This window comes from Lottia gigantea (assembly GCF_000327385.1).
Source record: "Lottia gigantea unplaced genomic scaffold LOTGIsca_52, whole genome shotgun sequence".
Taxonomy (NCBI): Eukaryota; Metazoa; Mollusca; class Gastropoda; family Lottiidae; genus Lottia; species Lottia gigantea.
The window spans coordinates 1,380,192-1,398,191 of record NW_008709781.1 but is presented as its reverse complement, the minus strand read 5'-3'; the positions used below and the strand labels follow the sequence as shown (position 1 = coordinate 1,398,191).

At 32.2% G+C, this 18,000-nt stretch overlaps 2 protein-coding genes across 2 annotated transcripts; one reads left to right on the top strand and one right to left on the bottom strand.

Annotated features, from left to right (window-relative positions):
• Nucleotides 1–365: 365 nt before the first annotated feature.
• LOTGIDRAFT_165606 (hypothetical protein) lies at nucleotides 366–4,958 on the bottom strand (the record flags this gene model as incomplete). The annotated part of the gene is made up of 9 exons (XM_009062637.1): nucleotides 366–430; nucleotides 1,018–1,126; nucleotides 1,639–1,693; nucleotides 2,112–2,235; nucleotides 3,153–3,234; nucleotides 3,530–3,602; nucleotides 3,829–3,875; nucleotides 4,034–4,117; nucleotides 4,842–4,958. The coding sequence occupies 9 exons, from the start codon at nucleotides 4,956–4,958 to the stop codon at nucleotides 366–368; spliced, it is 756 nt and encodes a 251-aa protein (XP_009060885.1).
• A 3,018-nt stretch (nucleotides 4,959–7,976) lies between these two features.
• On the top strand, nucleotides 7,977–11,853 carry LOTGIDRAFT_126056 (hypothetical protein; the record flags this gene model as incomplete). The annotated part of the gene is made up of 7 exons (XM_009062636.1): nucleotides 7,977–8,105; nucleotides 8,478–8,633; nucleotides 9,161–9,196; nucleotides 9,655–9,693; nucleotides 10,275–10,382; nucleotides 11,091–11,287; nucleotides 11,682–11,853. 7 exons carry the CDS (start codon nucleotides 7,977–7,979, stop codon nucleotides 11,851–11,853), a joined length of 837 nt encoding a protein of 278 aa, XP_009060884.1.
• Nucleotides 11,854–18,000: the final 6,147 nt, after the last annotated feature.

The window sequence follows — 18,000 nt, the reverse complement described above, 5'->3', positions numbered from 1 at the left end:
GGCAGCTTTGATTTTAAATAAAATTATTCGAGAGTACAGTAACAATCAACAGTATGAAATATTTAACCTTCAGTCATACATTTCTTTTGAACTCTTTGGGACGATACTAAATAATATTGAGTATGAGTTATTGCCCTTGTTCTTGACAACGTGTTCTTTTTTTAGCACGTAAAAACTCTAGAAGGCAAATATTCAACTTTCAGCACGGTACTGAATAATACAACCAAGTTCTGAAACATTTCTCGATTTTTTTTATTTTCGATAGGTTTCATCCATGGGTGATAATAAACAATTCACCAAGTTTCGTCAAAATCTGTCATGAAATGAGCCTTCTAGATTGTTTAAGAGCTAAAAGTTAACAAGTTTTAAATAGCAAAGGCAATAACTCCTACTAAATATTTTGAATTTTCTGATTTTCCATTGGGTTTCTCTGGGTAATAAAAAACACTCATGCCAAGTTTCGTCAAAATCAGTCAAGAATTGAGCATTCTAGAGTGTTTACGAGCCAAAAATTTAATGCGTTCTCAAAAACAGGAGAGAACTCCTACTCTACTAAATATTTTTGATCCTTCAGTGATAACCAACACTCACACTAATTTTCGTCAAGAATTGAACACTTTTGCAAGAACAAGGGCAATTACTCATACTAAATATTTTTGGATTTTTAACAGGATTTATCCTTGGGTGATAAAAAACAATCATGCCCAAGTTTCGTCAAAATCCGCCAAGAATTGTGCCTTCTAAAGTGTTTACGAGCTAAAAATTGAACACATTTTCAAGAACAAGGGCAATAATTTATACTACATATTTTTCAATTCTTCTGATTTTAAATAGGGTTCATCCTAGTGTGATTACGAACACTTACACCAAATTTTTCAAAATCTGTCAAAAATTGTGTCTTGTAGTGTTTACGTGAAATTGGGGATGGACCGACAGACTGACATGGGTGACGGCAATATTTCATGTGGGCATATTAAAATGACCAGCTTTCAGGTTGAAAGTAAGCAGCCAACTCACCTCTTTTCTCCTCTTCCACTATATCTTTAGCTACGTTTCTGTACAAAGTTGAATCTAAAGCTTTGGCTATTCTATATGGTAAGGGTGGTGTTAATCTAAGAGTGATCTTCTACAATAGAAAATCTTTATTATTGAAATTTAGATTTTTTGGCATGGCAATTAACCTTCTTTTTTTGTAAAGCAATTTCTCTAAAAATTATAAAAATAAAGTAATTTAAATTAAAAATTCAAAACGATAATAACTGTGAGACTGGTTGTTAATCAGAACTGACAATACTTTTGAGTTTGATCAAGAGTGCTTGAACAAATATAACTATTCAATGTAAATGTCATGCAGACTGCTTGGACCTGAAAATTTTGGTGGATATTTTGGGATTTCAAATGATTGTTCTTTGGTTGAAGAACATAATAGGATCACACAGCTCATTTTTCTGAAATAACTCTCTACTTTTGTTTCTATTTGCTACGAATAATAATTTTTTTATGCCTTAAAGAGTTCACTTTTTCAAACAATCATTAAAAAAGCAGTGCAACTGTATCCAAGAAAAAATTAATATCACAAAATAAGATTGGTTATGTAGACTCTCTACAGAAGACGGTACTATAAAGCTTCATCCTTACCTGTGATAACTCGTATTCTAATGAAGGTGAGGAGCTGGATGTGCAAGATAAATTACTAAAACAAAAAATAGTTGATATCAGAAGAGTAACAGGTGTCTAAAATCAATTAGTCAATGAAAAAAGCTATATATATTGACAGCTTTATTTGATTAGCTTCTCAAATTTATTGAAGTCCAATATCATCTCTGTATCCACACTATCACACTTCTATAGACTGTTTAATATTCTTCTAAATATTGGCTATCGTCAATTATTCAACAATAAAACCTAATGAATATTTATTACATTCTATATGCCCCACAGTGATGAATGGATTTTTATACTGTAAAAGAATACCGACACAGATGTCCCACCATGTATGCATGCATCACTGCAAATTTTAATACATAAAGTTGACACTTATCTTTTATAAAAAGATTTTACATAATCTACATCAGTTTTCTCTTAAAATAAAATTACATACATATACTCACTGATCACTTTCATTGAGACTGTTTTCTCGTGAAGTTTTCTTTTGTTGTCTTAAAAAATTAACAGCTTCATCAAGTTCTGAGTCTAATTCAAATACACCTCTGTATAACACTTCATATATTATAGCTAAAATATTAATCATTAATATTTTTAAGTCAATTACAAATCATAATAAGTAGGTAATTTTGAAAAAATGTTTATTCAATTGTTGAAAACTAAATCCATAGCCCAAGTTTTCTCCCAAGATAAATCCACATTTACAGTACAGAAAAAGGCTATAAGTCAGCCAGTAATTCCAGATAAGAGACCGAAAGCAATTGTGAAGATACTAAAAGATCAATTAAAAGTTATTAAAAGCAATGGCAACAAACTAATCCAATGGTGAACAAAGTGTTTTGGATTACATTTAGGTTCATCTTTATTTGTAAGAAATTCACCGTCAACTTGTCAATACAAAATCATTGATAGATAGCTTGTCAGACTAGGTAATATACACCCACTGATTGCTCTGATTTTAAATACATATACAATTATTTGGCAGTACAGTAACAATCACCAGTATGTAATATTCAACCTTCAGTCAGATACTCTTTATGAACTTTTTGGCGCGATATTGGACAATATTACCAACCTTTGTAAATATCTGTCTGAAATCATGCCTTTGATTTTTTAAGAGCTAAAAATTGCAACAGTTGAAGAACAAGGTCAATAACTCGTATAAAATATTTTATGAATTTTGGCTTTTCAAAAGGGTTCATCCACAGGTGATAAAACCATTTTCAAAATCTGTCAAGAATTTTGAAAATTGAGGGGCAATTACTCATTAGAATATATTTTTGATAGTCCATTCTTTCCTTAAAATCCATCAAGAATTGTGTGATGAGCAATTGTGGTCGAACGGACATAGGTGACGCCAATATACGCCCCCCCATCTCATAAGATGTATAAAAACAAGCTACTAGATTACAAAAGCAACACACTTATTAATTATATAGACCTAAGTGCTCCACATTTCAAGCAAGGATACAAGAGATAAAACTTACATTGGGAGATGGCCAAGCCATGAATATGTGATTGCGTATAAACCATATCATAATGGATACCATCAACATGACAAAGAAGAACCTGAAAATAAAAAAATACAAAACAGGGCCTTACATCCTTCTCCCTCATCTTATTGGCTCATCAAAGATGAACAATTTTTAAAAAAAAACCTTGTCGAGACAATTGACATTAAAACTGAGATATTTGGGTTTGGCAAGGTAGTATGGATTACAGTGCAAGGTAATTGTAGGATAAAAAAAAAAACAAACAATAGCAAAGGATCTTATTTCTTAACCATGATCCTACCAAACATGATAAATTTGCAAATGTTTAATATCAATTTGGGTGACTTAAATCAGCACATTGTAAAACTTACTAATTTAGAGTAACCATTACGTGTTACATCTACTGGTTTTTCATCTGGACTTTGAAATATTAGAATATCAATTCTGTAATAAAAAAGTATCTGTATCAGGGATTTCAAATTTTGGTTTTTTCAAAATTTACTTACTTGGGTTCAAAGACTATCTCTTATTTGCTGCCAAAACAAATTCTCAATCTGCTTTAATTTTGCAACAAATAACCCCACAAAGATTGAATGAAATGCATATTCCAGGATAGCTAGCTCAGTCTTCATTTAGACATTTATCAAAAAAAGAAGTTAAGAGAACTTACTTGTAAATTTTTGATAATGCCATCATTTCACAGTGTATCGGAGGTTCCTGAAAATTAAACACAAAAAAAAAACATTCTAGTCTACCGATCTTTCATTGAACATCTATTTCGATCAAAAAAAAAGTTATTTATTTTTCATATTTTGAAATGACAATTTTAATGCTTGTGTATTGCACCATAACATAATTTCAATAAGAAAACTTACATTCAATAACTCATCTCTGTGATTACATAAATATTCTAAACATTTCTTCTGTACTGTCCCATGTAAAGCTTGAGTAAAATAAATCTGAAATGAAACCAAAAGTTGTAAAGTGAAGGATGCTACAGAAACCAATAATCATATTTGGCAGATGTGGGTGCCAAAAACTTCAGTGTTTAGGGCAATAACTCTCTCCAGAGCATTAAAATTTTATGTATACTGGCACAGATACATTTCCTTAACTTTAGTAACCAAGTAAGAATGGGCAGACCAACCAAAGGACACTAACTCTATTGAAAATTTTTAATGAAAACTAAGGGAGCTTCAGCACTTTCTGTATTTAACAAGCTACAAATTAAACCCATTTCGAAGAACATGGGCAATAACTACAAAAATTATAATAGGGTTCATCCTTGGATGACAAACATTTTCACCAAGTTTTGTCAAAATCCATCTTAAATTCTGCCTTCACGTTGAAAGCAAATTGCACATATTTTATCAAAAAAATTCTTTCTTATGGATACTTTCAGATGTCTTTTCTGAGAAAATGCATTTCATACATCTAAAGTTATTTTACATATTGATATTACTGAACAGTCATTTAAAATTCATATAGACTGAGACCACATTTAGAATATATCTCGTTGTTTCTACAAGTTGGGTTAACATTTTTTGAAGTTTTTGAACAGCTGACTGTTTTCTCAACTACGAAAGTTAATTCATAATAATAACAGTGTATCATTATAACAAGGTGGGCACGATTATTTACACAATGCGAGGTCTGCTGTCCTTGCTTTTTTAGTTTACCAACCTGTTCTGATATTATGCGAAATAAACAGGAACTGTCTCTGACAACACTTTTACGACATAGCCCCAAACGCATTAGGTAGTCGTCCATGTTAGCAGCGAATTTAGACGCGTTGTGCATGTTGGCACTACTTGGGTTAAAAAAAATGTCGTCTCATCACTCTGTATTTTAAGTTCGCATTTTTCTATGATGTGCACGTGAAACCAGAACCGCGAAACTTTCCAGTGCTTTGATTGGCTGTAAACTCTTAGTTTTGACAGTTAAACTCCTCCCATTCACTGTCTGTTCATGACCATAAAAAAACTTATCTGAAACAAAGTTGCACTTAGTGTTGTTAGTAATATTGAATAATATATCAAAAGACTATCCTTTGATGTAATAACCAGTATTTTAACGGCTCTTTTTGTCAGCCGGAAAACTTATTGGTCAAAAGAAAAATTGATTGCATAAATTTTATCACATGAAAATTTCTGTCTCAATAATTTGGCTACTTGGTAAATTGAGTCAGCAGTAAGGTAAAATCTTTATCACGGAAGTTTTTAAATGAAGCGATTTGGTTGGATTATGCGTTTGCGAATACAGCCAATCAGAGTCCTCGACAAAAAGTCTTTACTTAATAAGTCATATTGTGTTTATGTCAAGAGCTCTTATTTGACTGTCATCGCCGGTGAAAAATTCTACAGTCTGTGATTAAAAAAGGTGGCTATTGCAGTTAAGGCATGGCCAAAAAAATACCGCCTAAATACGCTGGTGACAATTTAGGGGCATAATTAAATTAACAATAACTATGGACTAAAAATCTAGAAAAATTGATAAACGCCTTAACTAAAAAGTTTACGCAAGTGTTAAGGGCCTTTTCTGTGCCTTGTTGGACTAATAAAGACGATCAACGTCGTCTAAATAGTGTTTTACTGGGTGGAAGAGTTCAATTCTGATCAGTAGGTTATTAACTTTTCAGACTATAATTCCGACGACCTGTCCTCCTAAAAAGAATTAAAAATGAAGTAACGTAGGATTTGATTTTGGCGTCGCTTTCAGAACAACACTTTTAGTTGAATTGCTAAATATTACGGAGGTCGAAATGAGCTCTTTCAGGTCATCAAATATATATCTACTAGATAACTATATCCCTATAAAAGCAATCAACAGATGAATATGCACAAATGATCCCTTGTAATGTCCATGGACTTTCAAATAAAACACTATTGCTAACACTATTGCGACGTTTTAAGGGTTTTATAACAAGTAGTGAGCTAAAGCCAAAGGATCGTCTTCTCACGATTTTACCTATATTTTTCTCTATATGCGGGTTGTTCCCTGATATTTATTCGGTCGTTGCCCGAAAAGATAATATTTTTATCTGCAATTCTTCGACCGCTATAACCAGTTAAGTGAAAGCGAAAGCTTTTCAGATAGGACAGTGTTGTTTTTACATTTTGGCTGCATTCATTTCGGGACATTCAATTATTCAGGATACTTGTTTTTACTAAAAGATCTCTTATGAGCAGAAACTCAGTATTCAGATAACAGTTCACCTATTACAATGATTTGTCAGGTGGGATAGTCCGAGGAGCATTTCCTTAATTTTGGCCGATTTTAAACTACTTTAGCTGTCTTTTAACATTGGTCCGATTTGTCTTTTGTCCGTGTTGTCCTATTGCAATGGGACGAATTGGTCTTGGGCGATTTGACCTATATCCTGTAAAAATGTAAACAAAGATGGAAGGTTATAAGGTTTCCACCTGTCATACTGATCAATGTTAATATTGTTTTTGATAATAGATTATATTTTCTCATTGCTCATTTTTGAAGACTAAACCTATTATTTTCTGATAGCTGGGGGTAGACTACTCGGTTAGAAGAGGCGAGCCCTGTATCAAATGGTAATGTGACGTTTTCCTCTCACTCTCAGTCCAGTGCTCTAGCTTCTTTACTTTTATTTTGATCTTGCCGGTTTTGCTAGTTTTAACTGTAGGCTCTGTTATTGTGGATCAAATAAAGGCTACATAAACTAGACCAGATTGATTTTATAGTATATGACATGGCAATGTAACGTTTCAATCAGGTTATTTTTGTTTTGACAAGTCAATGTCTTAAAGTGATATTACGTCTTAGAATATACTCGCCCTGTGGCTAATATTTGTGTTTAATAGTGACCATTGGTTAAATAAGAGAGTTACTTCCCCTTGAAAATTACACCGGATTTCCTAGACTCACGATTTGAAAATCGCGTAATGGATGTATTAAGCGTTTTATAATTAATTAATTGATTTTGTGAATATATCGGATTATAGAGGGAATTTGATGTATAGTTAGGACACCAGGTATTCCACTGATGGATATATACTGTTATTGGCCAAATTTGAGCAAATTTAAATGTTATGTTCATCCTAAGACGTAGTATCCCTTTAAAATATTCATATTTGTATGGGGCAACTTTAGCCATAAAATTTTTCTCATTAAGAAACATGTCAGCTTATTCTTATTTTAGATATATTAGCCAAAGCTGAAGAGTGCTGGCAATTGCTTAAGATTTATTACCAATATGGCCAATGATTTACAGAGGCATGTAGAGTATGCAGAGGTAAGCTAATTTGTTGACACTTCATTTCAGTTCGATTGCCTACAAAAAAGAATAGCTCCAGATGGTGTTGACATATTTCAGTTTTATGATTGCATGCACATTGAACTGAAAGTTCATTCAATAACAATTTTAGCTTCAGATTTGTCTGTAATATTAATAGATCATAATAGTTGTTTAACAATATGAACAATTTTCTTAGTCACAGATCAGAGATATGAATTTTCATGAAATTTTCCCTTTTTTTATCTCAAAATCCAGGAATCTAATAATATATGCAAAATTTTATTGAGCCTGAAGTTTGTAAACGCTGCATCCAGAGTCTATATAGCTATGTATAGTTATTGTATATTTTATATTTATAGTACTTACTGCAGTGTTGTAGAGATCAACCATCTTTATTGATAGACAGGAAGACTGGAGAATCTAATAAAAGGTATGTAAAAGTAGAACTTTGGCTATCTCAAACCTGTTCAATAGCCTATGTGAAAAACATGAAAATAGAACTATGTAGAGTTTAATTATAAGCTACAGACTCTGTGGTTGTATTTGCAACTATGTTCTTGAGAACTTTATCGCTAAATTTAACATTCCACCGTTATCTATATTACTTTTTTAGTAAGTCTATCCATGATAAGTTACTAGATCTATATCTAGAAGAAAAAGAGAAACAAGAGGACAACTCAGTAAGTAATTCTATGCCCAGATTTTTTGTTATTTTGAGGGGGTCATTGTGAAGAGATATCATTAAATGTATTTAGGCTTTTTGACATCTATTTCCTATGGCCATAGTCAGTGACAAAAGCACATTTGTATATCACGTTTGATGAACTGATGTACTGCAATTTGTAATATTCAAAGCAAATGGCATAGGTGAATATTGTATCCAATCCCTTAATGAATGGTGATGATGTGCTTTGTCTTCCTCTCCTGCATAATTGATCAGTTAATATAATGTTTTATCAAGAGAAGTTTAATTACTCTCTAAACCATTGAAAGACAGATGTTTTCTTGTCATTTGAAAATTTCACTTATTGTTTCTTATTGCTTATTTCCAGGAATTAGATACGTCAACCTATTTATTAGCTAAGTTAGTAAAACGAGATAAGTTAAACTGTTTGGTATTAAACCTATATCCTGCTAATGAAGGACACTCTCTAATGTTGAAGGCTAGAAATGGTATAGAGACTGAAACAATAAAATTACCATATGAAGTAAGTGAGTTAGTAAAGATATATGGAAGTAAGGAAAACTTCACTAGGGCAATAGATAGGGATAGACAGCCCCTTATGGTTTGCAAATTGAGGAGTAATATTAAATTAGCATACTTTGTCAAAAGATTAATTGTTGCTTTTTTATTTTCTCAAAATTAGACATCTGTTATGAATAATAGTAATGAAAAATATAGTCAAACTCTTCTTATTATGAGTCAGAATGAATGTAAAACTGCTTTGGATAGAGGTTAATATTTCGTGCTCATTTCAAACTCACTGAACACCATGTATGCCTGTAGAAGTCTCATCTCATTTATTACAATTACAGTATAATTATTAATGTAATGTATTATGTGGTACACAAAAGTGTATAATGCTTTCCTCCTAAAAATTGGGAAAAATCTGTATGCAGCTCTTTTTTGTGAAAATTTGAGGGATTCTGGCAGAACAAAGACACCAATACTATCAATACTAGGTCACTAAATCTTTAAATCTTTACTTTAAAAAGTAATATTATTTCCTTACAGGAATCAGAATTATTAGAGTATGTTGATGAAGCTCAGGTATGTTTTTTGTATACAATACAGCATCTTTGCAATGTCAACTATTACAAACTTATACCATGACTCCAATAGACATTATTCACGCATCATTTTTGAGACATTGAAAGCAAGGTTCATACTGCAAATTTATTACACCCAATTAACAGCAAGGAAAGGAGCTTAAAACTGACCTTTCTCAGAAAAATGTGAATGTAAAACACACTCTGCTCTGCTATCAACCTCAGAAATGAAATTCCTGTGTATATATTTTCTGATCAATTCTTAATCATCCAATCAAATCGCTGCATTCCTTGAATGTGCAGGGATTTGATTCGATTATTAAGAATTGACCAAAAAAATACTCATCAAAACTACTGAAAGACAGTTTGCATGATTAATAATTAATAATAATTAATGATAAATGATTAAGCACTAATTGATGTTGTTGTATTTTCTTGATTTTGTCATGTCTTTTCCAGCTACCACCATTTCTAGTTGATTTATTAGAAAAATCTAATGTAAGTATTATATGCATCAATTATTTTCTATATATCTTTGATCCTGTCAAAAATATTCTTACAATTTACGATTTTCATCTTCTGGCTGTGAACGCTTGCTTTGGATAGAAAATCATAATAAAAACTGCTCGTGTGGAAAGGTTGTTGGACTGCAATATTTGAATGAAGCAAACACATTTCAATTTAGAAGTTTGACAATATAAGAGAAACATGGTTGACATTATCACTCTATGTGTATTGCTCTGTTTCTTGTGAGCAGGATTCACTTTAGGAGATAAATGGTTGACAGTATCACTCTTTATTATGTATCTCTCTGTTTCTTGTGAGCAGGATTCACTATAGAAGATACATGGTTGACAGTATCGCTCTATATGTATCTCTGTTTCTTGTGTGCAGGATTTGCTGTAGCAGATAAATGGTTGACAGTATCACTCTACATGTATCTCTCTGTTTCTTGTGAGCAGGATTCTTTGAGAAGATACATGGTTGGCAATATCGCTCTTTATTATGTGTGCAGGATTTACTGTAGAAGATACATGGTTGACAGTATCACTCTATATGTATCGCTCTGTCTATTGTAGTTGAATGTATTCTACAGTGGATGTGTTATAGTAGAAGTTAGAGATTATAGAAGATCAGCTATTAGCTCACATGATTCACAATATGTATTACTTCGACCAACACCTCAGGTATGTCTATCAGCTAACAGATTGAAACAAATACTTCATGATTCCTTTATCATAAGTCAAATCATGACTTTCAAATATTAAAAAATTGTTCTACTCATCAAGTCACACATCAAGGCATATTTCAAAACTAGCATACACTATTATGTCCCAAGGCAGAGTAGTTATTGAAGATGGGTTCCTTTATTTTCATTTATGAAAATGAAAATGCTAATAAATATATGAATAGAAAGTAGAGGTGTTCTAATGATGTGGAAAAATACCAGTTTGGCCATAATTAATTCATAATTAGCTAAATTAGAAGAGAAATACCAGGAGAATTCTAATGATTGATCGATCAAGAAAGGTTATTATTTAGACTTAATTATGTGCAATAATAACATAATGATATGATTAAGAATACATGATAATTCATTAGAAACACCAATTAATCAAATAGTTTTCTTAATTTGACACTAAAAAATAAGGAAACCCATCTTTAATTGAAGTCAGTCTGAGACTTGTAATCAGCAATTTATTTGCTTCCAGGAACTCTTATGTAAGAAAAATTAAGCAATTCATATTTCTTGAAATCGGTAATAAAACAGTCTTATAGCTTGCCAGTTTTATTGTATCCTTATACAGAAACAGATCTTGATGTACACGATTATCTGTTACTGTATAATATACTGTATAACATACATTAGTATTAAATCTGGAATGTTTTTTCAGTCGTTACTGTGTGATATCAATGCTCTAATGAGTGAGAATGAGAATCTAGTCACACAAGAAGATGAGTTTATGTTAGAAAGTGAGATATTACTAGCTACAGAAGAACCGTTATGTCTGGACCCCTCCCCAGCAGTTTGTCTGATTAACAATAGAATTCAGTTTGAAGATAAGACATTGTGTAACCCTGATTTAAAAAGGTCAGTCAATCCCTAATCCAACCATTAAAACTAACACGTTTTATGGCGTCACTAGAGGGGAGATACCTGAAGCTACTATTGATATCTATGCAGTTCCCCTCTATTGACGTCATAATATGTGTTCGTTTTTAGTGGAATTGCAAGAACCACAGATGTCGGAATGAAAATGGGAATGGTGCAAATTGAAGCTATCAGTGTCCACGATACACATAAAGAGTTTAGAAACCTCTTTACAATCACTTTAAAATCATATACATGTGTTTGTATACTCTTGCTTTATTTGTCCATGGTTGTTTGTTTGATGTTATTTGAAGCCATTAGGTTTAACTAGTTCTAAAAACAGTCTGTTAGAATGAAATTTGCGTTCTAAATTTTTTATACTTTCTCTTTGTAGAACTGTAAAGAAATTCTCTCAAGTATCTGTGAACAGAAAGCGAAAGTTAGCTCAAGCTCCAGCTCCTAAAGAATTAAAATTATTTGATTTTATAAGTAGAAAGAAAGATAAAAATAAAGTAACTGTAGGAAATAAACCAACGACTAAAGCTAAATCAGTGAGTAATATATAAGATCTGATGAACTATGATAATTTAGGGATTATTCCTAAAGGTCTATGGCTTAGTGCCATGGGTCAAATTTCTCAACCTTTTTCTCAGCATGTGATGCAGATCAACACTTTGATAAGTTCTCAAAGAAGCACCAAGTTCTGTGAATGAAATAGTAAACTAAGTTCCTGTATTCCCTCATTGCACACTGCATGACATTGTCCAACTTCATTATCCAAGAGTAAAATTCCATTCAATATTATAATTTCAGTGTGTAGATTACTGGAGACAAAAGAATCCTATCAATTTATCACCACCATCAAATATAGAGGTAAGGTTATTGAACAGAACAAAATACATTCTATAATGACAACAAGAAGATTCTATTGTTCAATCAGAATTATAAATCTCAAATCAGCATAACTTTTCATGTTATTAACTCTAGTCACATGTATGTTGCAACCTGGTGTACTTAATTCGGTTAATTTAAATTTATATGCCCACATGGAAATGTGAACGTATATTGCCGTCGCCCCTGTCCGTCCATCCGTCCACATTTGTTGTATGCACGATAGAGGCTACAGTTTTTATCAGATCTTGATGAAACTTGGTATGCATGTATATATTGATGAGAACTTAGTCAAGTTCGAAATTGGTAATAATCGGATGACTGGTTTCAGAGTTATTGCCCTTGACTTAGTCAAAACGCATTAAATTTGACTTGTATGCACGATAAAGGCTGCGATTTTTATCCGGTCTTGATGAAACTTAGTATGCATGAATATATTGATGAGATCTCGGTCAAGTTTGAAATTGGTCTTAATCGGATGAACGGTATCAGAGTTATTGCCCTTGACTTAGTAAAAACGCGTTAAATTTGGCTTGTATGCACAATAAAGGCTACAGTTTTTATCTGATATTGATGAAACTTAGTATGCATGTATATATTGATGAGATCTTGGTCAAGTTCAAAATTGGTAAAACGGTTTCAGAGTTATTGCCCTTGACTTACTTAAAACACTTTAAATTTGGCTTGTATGCAAGATAAAGGCTACAATTTTGATCCCATCTTGATGAAACTTAGCATATATGTATATATTTCAAGTTTGAAGTTAGTAATAATTGGATGAACGATTTCAGGGTTATTGCCCTTGATTTAGTAAGAACCCTACAACTTGTTTGACTTGTAGTCATGAAACAGGGTGCAGTTTTATCTGATCTCAATGAAACTTGGTATGCATGCATGGACAAGATCTCAGTCAAGTTGAATTGGTAACAATTGGGTGAACGGTTTTGGAGTTATTGCCCTTGAATTCAATGCATCTAATTTGGTTTGTAGGCCTGATAAAGACTGATTTTTGATACGATCTTGATGTAACTTGGTATGAGATCTCAGTAAAGCTTGAAACTATTAAAAATCGGATGATTGGTTTCACATATTAAACCACTACAGACTTTGTTATCATTTCTGACAGCTGGTAGTGGGCGTAAGTTACCTTGCCTGGCAAGCTATCTTAAGATAGTTTTAAGGCTCAAAGTAAGACATTGCCAGTTGTGTGAAATGATTACAATACAGTTGTGACTATTTTTTGCAGGTTGATAAATACGTTAAAGTTTTAGATAAACCTCAGCCAGGTGTAGAGTATCCCAAGGTAAGAAGTGTTGGCAGTAAGGGAAAGAGGCAATTGGGAAGGAATTTCATGGGATTAGATTAGGGGTGACTTTGGGAAGCAATGATAAAGAAATAAACCAAGATTTTTATTTAAATGCAATACCAAAATTCTGAACCAGTTTTTAGAATGTTTAGCAGGGAATTTCATAGAAATTTGATCATCATTTGACTCAATAAGGAAATCACCAATGTAGAATTCAATGAACGCCACCAATGATAATTTCTATGTGTGTGTATAGGTATTTGTTGAAGAACATACATTAGAACGAGAACCTAATCAAGAGAAACATATGTTAGCCAGAGTAACGATATTACGACGTTCCTCGGATGATGTTTATTATGGGGAACTATATTTAGACTATGAGTATAGTACAGATAAAAAAGATGGTGGTTGTTCTTGTCAGTAAGTCTAATTTATTACTTCTTATACTCCATTCAAATTTACTCTATTGTAATGGGTTTGCATCACTTAACTTGGTGTATTTTGAAAAACACAATAGTTAGTCCACTTATATGCTGAAAAGTAAGATGCAATAACTCCAAATGCATTTAATTTTTTTTTTCAGTATCTTGGAAACTTGGCATTTTACAAATTATGATATGAAAGGAGATTTTGTCAATATGGAAGCGTTTAATTCTGACTAATATGTAGCATATTGCTGTTTTTTTATTTCAGTTTTTTGTTGGGAAGTAGAGAAGAAGTAGATAAGTAGGAACATTTTTCTTCTTTTTATATTTTCTGTGCAAACGAGTCAGATGAGGCTTCAGACAATTGAACTATTTCAGTCTGTGTCTCTTCTGAATTTTGACAAGTACAGATCCTTATACAACTGGACAATTTCTGTCTGAGTCCTTACTGAGTCCTTGACATGAAAATATTTTCAGATCTTATTTATTTCTATTTTAATCACGTAGATATTTGGACCAATTCCGTCAGTTATTTACTGAAGAAGGACGTAGATTGGTAAAAATAACAGTTAAAAAGCCAAATGTTCCAACCTCCACCACATACACACAAACACCACAGTCTAATATATATCAAGCTATCTTACAGCAGGCTACTGCTACTGGTCTTACAGCAACATTATCTTCACAAGTAAGTTCCTTTTGAAATGTGGTCAAGGTCTGAACCTTATTCTTGTAATTTTAAAATACATGATATTGGTTAATTAAACTAAACTTGAAATCAAGTTTAGTGATTGACCTATAAGATGAAGACAATGTTTAAATCATTTAGGTTAAGTTTTTGTTAATACAGTCTGTTGGTCTATAACTAGCCAAATCTTATCTTGACTCTGCTAGTCCTTTTAGTCAGATGAATAGAAATTTCAATCAATTGTCAAGCTGTAGTTTTTGCAGTTTCTGCAGAGTTTTGGATTTTGAGTTAGGACCAAAATGGTCTCATAAGTTTCCTATATGCTAATTTGCCTGTGTAAAGGGTCCATATCCTTTTGTTGTAAATATTATTACAGGGTGCTATAATATTCAGTAATATCTATTTTAGAGTCAAGGAGATGGTAACAGTGGTAGTAATTTAGCAGCCAAACGCAACATGCCGATACAATTATCATTATCTATAGCTCATCCATTATCATCTCAATCTAATAATGTTATTAATCAACAACCCAATATAACATTACCTAGTATGTATATTTCCATATTCAAATGTAATGCAATCTGGTTTTTATGTTAATTCAAATGCATCTAAAGACACAAATTTAGCAATGTTCTTTATAATGTTGTTTGAAATGGTGGCTCACTATTTCAGTAATTGCCATGAATAAATCAGGTCATGTATACTGAAATTTGTGAAGCTTAGCTTATCTTGTTGTTAGAAAGCAATTTGATATTAGCCTCTTTTATGGATTCTTCAAAAATGTATGTTTTAAAATCACAATGTTTTTGTGATTTTGCTAAAGGAGAATGGGGCAATTGATCCCATCTATGGATGTCTATGTTGGCTGTCTATTGTCATTATTTATAATTTATAGGTCCAGGTACAATACCAGGCTCTAATCAGAATAGTGCGGGGGTACAACAAGTTCCTGTTTTACAATCACCAGCCAATCCACCATTGTCAGCAACACAGAAGATGAAACAACCTATTCCACCTGCTACACCCAGGTTGGTAGAGATTGCATTTTTGGTCAAACCTTTCTAAAAATGGACAGAAACATTTATTTTAAGAGGGTCTTTTTTTGTGCACACATGGGTAACAGAGAATTAAAGAATTAATCATAGGAGGTTTTTCGTCATGAACAAACAAGTTCAAAATCAATCAAAATATGTTTGTCAAGGAACCAGGCCACATATTCTCGTAACGATCTTAGCACTAAGATGACCTAGAATCAATATAAGAAGATAAGAACCTAGGACATCCTAGCGCCAAGATCGTTTGTATGTACAAGCTGTAAATCTGTAAAGGAACCAGGCCACATATTCTCGTAACGATCTTAGCACTAAGATGACCTAGAATCAATATAAGAAGATAACAACCTAGGACATCCTAGCGCCAAGATCGTTTTGAGATTACATCACCAGGTTTGGTTATTACAGTATACTGGTCACAGTCCTAATTTAAATTCTAATCTAGATGTTTCTTTGTGTAATTTTTTGGATGACTCTATTGGCCATCCATGATCTGAAGAAATATTAACAGAGTTATTAATTAGTAAGCATAAAAAGCTCAGGTCAAATTTTCACTGATTGAAACAAAATGTCTAGATTGTTACTGTATGTATTTGGTATTTGTGTATTATAGAATGTCTAGTAGTAATAAAACACCGACAGTTAGTCCTGCTACTACACCTACTCACCAACCATCTGGTATGTACCTATCATGATATGTTCAAAGTAGAAAACATTTACCCTGCTTTGTCAGGAGGTTTGGTCTCGCTTACTGCTGATATGAGCCCAGAGATTTTAGGCTAGCTACAGGTCTTTTATGGTACAGTATCATGTCAATATTTGGCTTGTGGTATTATCTCAACTTTTAAAGATAGAGGAGAAATATGATTTTCTTCATTTGCAGACTTGATAAAATATTTAATTTTCATTTGATATACTTATTTTCTATTTGTCTAGGGAACTTTGTGTTTTGACATATATATTAGAGAAATGTCTGTGATATTTTAGGTTTTATGGGAATAAACGTTTCACAATCAAATCCACCAGTCTTACAGAAAGCACCAACACCATCTTTAACACCACCACCTAACTCTCGTACACCCACACCTACTCGTAAAGATACACAACAATCTGTTACTACATCTAATATACAAGCTATAAATCTAAATACTTATATACAAGGTAAGTACAAGCTTTAAAATCTAATACTTATATACAAGGTAAGTACAAGCTTAAAATCCTAATACATATATACAAGGTAAGTACAAGCTTTAAATCCTAATACGTATATACAAGGTAAGTACAAGCTGTAAATCTATATACTTATATACAAAGTAAGTAGAAACTACAAAACTAAAAACAAGGTAAGTAGAAGCTGTAAATCTATATACTTATATACAAGGTGAGTAGAAACTATAAATTTCAACACATACATACAAGGTAAGTACAAGCAATAAATCTAAAAAACTTACATACAAGGTAAGTACAAGCTGTAACTCTCAACACTTACATATAAGGTAAGTACAAGCTATAAATCCTAATACTTATATACAAAGTTAGTAAAAGCTATAAATCTAAAAACTTCTATACAAGGTAAGTACAAGATATAAATCTCAATGATTGCTGTATGTACAAGGTAAGTACAAGCTGTAAATCTCAACACTTACATACAAGGTAAGTACAAACTATAAATCTCAACACTTACATACAAGGTAAGTACAAGCTATAAATCTCAATAATTGCTGTATATACAAGGTAAGTACAAGCTATAAATCTCAACACTTACATACAAGGCAAGTACAAGCTATAAATCTCAATAATTGCTATATATACAAGGTAAGAGGAAGGTATAAATCTTCATACTTATATACAAGGTAAGTAGAAACTGTAAATCTCAATACTTATATACAAGGTAAGTAGAAACTATAATTCTCAATACTTAAATGCAAGGTAAGTAGAAACTATAATTCTCAATACTTAAATGCAAGGTGAAGTAGAAACTATAATTCTCAATACTTAAATGCAAGGTAAGTAGAAACTATAATTCTCCATACTTTTATACAAGGTAACTATAAATATTCTCAATACTAAAATGGACAAGATCTAAGAACTAATGTGTTGATGTTCTGAATTCTGTATTTTATCCTTGTCTTTATAGGTTTAGTGCATATTTTTAAACATCATCCCTCTTTCCTAAGGAGAAAGTGCTTAGCAAGTTATAATCTAAACCTTTAGAATTTTTCTTACATTTTTTTTCTCATTATTTAAGTATCAGCATCAGATTCGAACATCTCAGCACCTCAACAACAGGCACAAAATGTTGGAACCAACATAAACATCACCAATATTGGAGGATTACCTCAGAATTTTAA